Source organism: Agrilus planipennis, unplaced genomic scaffold (assembly GCF_000699045.2).
Source record: "Agrilus planipennis isolate EAB-ADULT unplaced genomic scaffold, Apla_2.0 scaffold271, whole genome shotgun sequence".
Taxonomy (NCBI): domain Eukaryota; kingdom Metazoa; phylum Arthropoda; class Insecta; order Coleoptera; family Buprestidae; genus Agrilus; species Agrilus planipennis.
Genome location: NW_020438965.1, coordinates 293,980 through 298,389, shown reverse-complemented (window position 1 = coordinate 298,389; position 4,410 = coordinate 293,980). Strand labels below are relative to the sequence as shown.

The 4,410-nt window shown below is 36.7% G+C and overlaps 1 protein-coding gene and 1 long non-coding RNA gene across 3 annotated transcripts in view; one reads left to right on the top strand and one right to left on the bottom strand.

Annotated features, from left to right (window-relative positions):
- The window catches only part of LOC108740341 (sodium-dependent dopamine transporter), a 76,719-nt gene that overhangs the window by 48,837 nt on the left and 23,472 nt on the right, over window positions 1–4,410 (top strand). The window contains exon 6 of the mRNA XM_025975283.1: window positions 2,751–3,024. Coding sequence (XP_025831068.1) covers window positions 2,751–3,024 — 274 coding nt within the window. The remainder of the gene's footprint in view (window positions 1–2,750; window positions 3,025–4,410) is intronic.
- Window positions 1–4,410, bottom strand: part of LOC108740360 — an 85,161-nt gene that overhangs the window by 61,663 nt on the left and 19,088 nt on the right. For both annotated transcript variants that reach the window (XR_003231260.1, XR_001938322.2), the window contains exon 2: window positions 876–927. This is a non-coding gene — a long non-coding RNA (uncharacterized LOC108740360). The remainder of the gene's footprint in view (window positions 1–875; window positions 928–4,410) is intronic.

The window sequence follows — 4,410 nt, the reverse complement described above, 5'->3', positions numbered from 1 at the left end:
TAATCAACTGCCCCCCTTCCCGATACCGCGACGTTGGCATCACCGTGAGAGGTTATCTGTCAGTGCTGCACGGGGAATCATCTATTCGTGAAATTAAAACATTTTTTTTAATGACATTTTTCTGATCATCAATTTTAAGAAGGGCCCCTTGCGGAATACCGCACCGGGGCCCCGACCTCATCGCTACGGCCCTGGACCGATATGATTCCAAGAACCAAACCGCTTGCAACAGTGTTTTCATCAATCTGGTACATTTGGCTACATTTGTCATATTCAATTTTTTTTAAGTGTTATTCATACATTGAAAACCGATATTTTCTATTAAAAAACCGGTTTTCGAATTTTATAATTTTTTCCAAAAAACCGGTTTTTAAAAACCGATAAACCCTAGTACGGTCCTTTTAGCTGACCTAAAAACCCAAATAAGTCTTACATCACTAATCATTTGCCTTTATAACTGCAGAAAGGAATTCTAATAAATGTTGGCCCTACTACACACAACATAATAAATCTCTTCTCTTTCACTAATGTGTATTTATGTGCACCTTTCTGAAAAAAATATATATGTACTTATGTATGTGTGTTTGTATGAAAGCGGTTGGTCTCAAGACATTAGTACAGATCTTTTTCGACTAATGTTACAAGCTAAACCTTTTTTCACTTAAAAAGGAAAACGTATGGACGAAATGCGTCGGGAAAAGTTGAAAAGAATAACGCGTGCAATAGACGAAAGCGACCGCTACATAAACGTCAATGAATAAAATAGAGAGGCAGATTAATGTTAAATTGCACGATTGCGATACGCAGAGTTAAATGGAAAGGTCGTGTTTTTATCCCTCACGAGCGGGATATTAATCATACTTATGTGTACTCACCGTTAGCAACAGGTGGAGAGTTATAATCCAGGTTACTTCTACCAAAGAATGCCTGCAAAAAATCACGAAGTCAAAAAAAGCGAAAATATGGAATTACAACAAAAAAACACAATATCAAAACGTCAAAATTTTAGGCTTTTTCTGTGTATTTTCCAAAAATTTTCTTTCATGCAAGCCTTGTCCTGTCAATTACAAATACAACTAAAAAACAATCAGTCAAATCGGTTGTTAAGCCCCGTTCTCAAGTGAAGCTCCGTCATACACTTTTCCTTAACTAGGAACAGTTTCAATGTTATAAAAAAAATTGGTTTGTCTTTTTTCTGGGCAATTTTTCTCTTCATAAGAACCTTCCTCGGACTTCAAGGAATATTTCAAAAAAAAAATGTTATCGAAATTGCAACAGCTGTTCTCGAATTTTGCGCTTAGCAACACATTTAGCGATCCATTTTTATATAGATTGACTAAGGACTACCTCAGGGAACTATATTAGGCCCCTTATTATTCTCGGTATACATTAACTCGCTAATGTTACAACTTGATAATGTCATTACTTTTGCTGATGATTCGGTATTGATACGTGATATGGATACTTGGGACGAAGTACATGCGATGTTGGAGGAGAATATCAGGGTTGTGAATTTTTGCATATATCTTACAAAAAGAAGTTCATGCACTAGATACCTGGGCGTTTAAATGGATTGTCATTTTTCATAGCAGTCACATTAACTCCATCATCAAAAGAATAAAATATGTTCTTTAGGTTTAGTTTAGCAATGCTGATGGATTAATACTAGGGACTAGTGCCCAGGGCGGTAAATTCGGAGAGGCGGCGAAATTCGGGACTTAAGAAAAATTGTTTTGCGTTGTCAAAAATGTTTAAAAAAGCTCATTTACAAATTAATTGTACGCGCTGCGAAATACTCAAGTTGCTATTTTCCAAATATACCTTTTAAATGAATGAACTGGTTGAGGTATGATCCACAGCGTTTGTTAACCTTTGTANCCACTCCCATAACTTTGTCAAAACTCGTTAAATTGTAGTTATCAGAGTTTTTTTCTTTGTATACACCTCATGATTCGAGAAACACCATAGGATTATTCACTAATGTTAGTTACGACTTAAACTCACCCCACTTCACCATATCTGCAATCACACACACTTTTTGGTCATCAATATTTTTCCTGGAACTTGAAAACTCTTGTACCTTGCAGTTTTTTTGGAGCTTTATGATTTTAGTGCCCAGTGAGTTGCATCTTCGAAAATCTACGATTCTGTTCTGAGTTAGTTCTTCTAAAACTCCATAATTCTGGTTCTCAATGGTTTTCCTGAAACTTGAAAGCTTCTGTTCCCTGTAGTTTTTTCTGGAATTCGACGATTTTAGTGTCCAGGGGTATCTTCGAATGTTAACAATTTTGTTTTCATCTGATTCTTCTGGAACTGGACGATTCTGACTATCGATAGTTTTCCTGAAACTTGAAGACTATTGTTTCCTGTAGTTTTCCTTATCTTCAGGATTTCAGTGTCCAGTAATGTCTTTGAAAGTAGACCATTTTGATTTCAGTTGGATCTTGTGTAACTCGATTTTTTCTCAACAGTTTTCCTGTAATTTGAACACTCTTATTCCCTGTAGTTTTCTAGAACTTGACGATTGTAATGGTTTTCTTGGAACTAGCCGATTCTATTTCGTAATAGTTTCCCTAGAACTTGGAAATTCTTGTTCCATCTGGGTTCTAATATTTTCCTTGAAACTAGAAAATGGTTTCCGGCTCTAATTCAGATCCTGGGGTACACCCATGTGAACAATAAAATATTGATAGTTATTTATTAAGTAGTTAGTTTTTATTGTTGGATTAATTTTTAGCTTTCTTTTTCAGTCGCGCAATTCTAGAATTACATAGAAGCGAGGGTATCCACGATCTCGGCGAAGTCAAATGGGACCTGGCACTTTGTTTGTTGGCAGTGTACATCATTTGCTATTTTTCTTTATGGAAAGGCATATCGACTTCAGGCAAAGTTGTTTGGTTTACGGCACTTTTTCCTTACGCAGTTTTGTTGGTATTGTTAGTAAGGGGTGCTACTTTACCTGGATCAGCCGATGGTGTCAAATATTACTTGTACCCCAACTTTTCCGTTATTACAAAGGCAGACGTAAGTTTGTTAGTTGTACTTTAATTTCAATTTTTGCTTCAGAAAAGTTTATCGGAAGTACAATCTTTGAAAAATGTGATAAATCTTGTTTGTGTCAATTTAGGACTTTAAGTGTGCTTTGCCAAGAAGCAGTGGCCTTCACAAATAGGCAAAAGCTGTTCATCGAAAAGTTAAAAAAAAACTGAATTAAGATCAGAAAAATGTACAGAATGTAGACTTGACCAACTCGTACTGAAACAGACAAACAGTTGAGGGTCTTGAGGTCTCGGCAATATTGCACCTAATAAATTTTTTCTGTAAAAGAAAGGTTCTCCCACTTTTATAGATTGCAACTAACAAAAATATAGTTCATCATCATAAGGTCGTCAGTCCTAAGACTGGTTGGGCACGTACCTCCACTCTTTCCTATCCTGAGCTAAACTTCGCATTTCCCTAAAATTAGAACAACCCACATCCTTAACTATTTGCGAACAGTAATCTAACCTAGGTCTACCTCTACCCCTTCTAACTCCTGCTTCTGCCTCTAATATGTCTCTGACTAGACCTTCATGCCTGAGAAAGTGTCCTACCAATCTCGCCTATTTTTTATTGACTTCTATAGAGTCCTATTTCTCCTATTCTTTCTAATGTCTTTTCATTTCTAACCTTCTCTAACCACGGTATGCTCATCATTCGCCTGTAACACCACATTTCGAACGCTTCTAACCTTTTCTTTTTCACCGCTCCCACTGTCCATGTTTCGCACCCGTACAACGCCGTGCTCCAAACATACACCTTTAACAACCATTTTCGAATTTCTAAATTAACCGAGCGTAGAAGTGACTTCTTTTTGTTAAGGGCGACACGACCCTGCGCTATCCTCTGCTTTATATCCCTACTACTTCCATCCTGACTTATCTGACTTCCTAGATATCTAAAAATTGGCAAAGTCCGCAATAAATTATCTGTGAGAAGGATTTAAATTAGGAAATGCTTAATAAGTAGTGCAGACAAAATGAAAAGAGATAACCGGATAATAGTAAGCGGTGCTTGTCTGCATCTCTTTCTGTTGCACATTAATTGGTGTAATGTTATTCCTTTTTCTTTATTCCGCAACAATTCCTACTTGACAACTCTTTTCTATGTTTGCGATATTCCCTACAACGTCTGTCGTAAGTAAAGGTAGGCGTTCCGTCAGCAACCGCTCTAGTCTAGTTAGTAAATCGAACGAAGAAAGTAAATGCAACAGTTTTATTGCGGACTAAGCCAATTTTGAACGCCCTAACTATACCTCACATTGCATTTAAAAAATGTGTAGGTATTTTTTTGTGAAATTAAGGTTGCTTTAAGTGAACGCGAACAGCAAACAAAATAAGCGTAAAATTCTGTCAAACGTACGGATGAAAC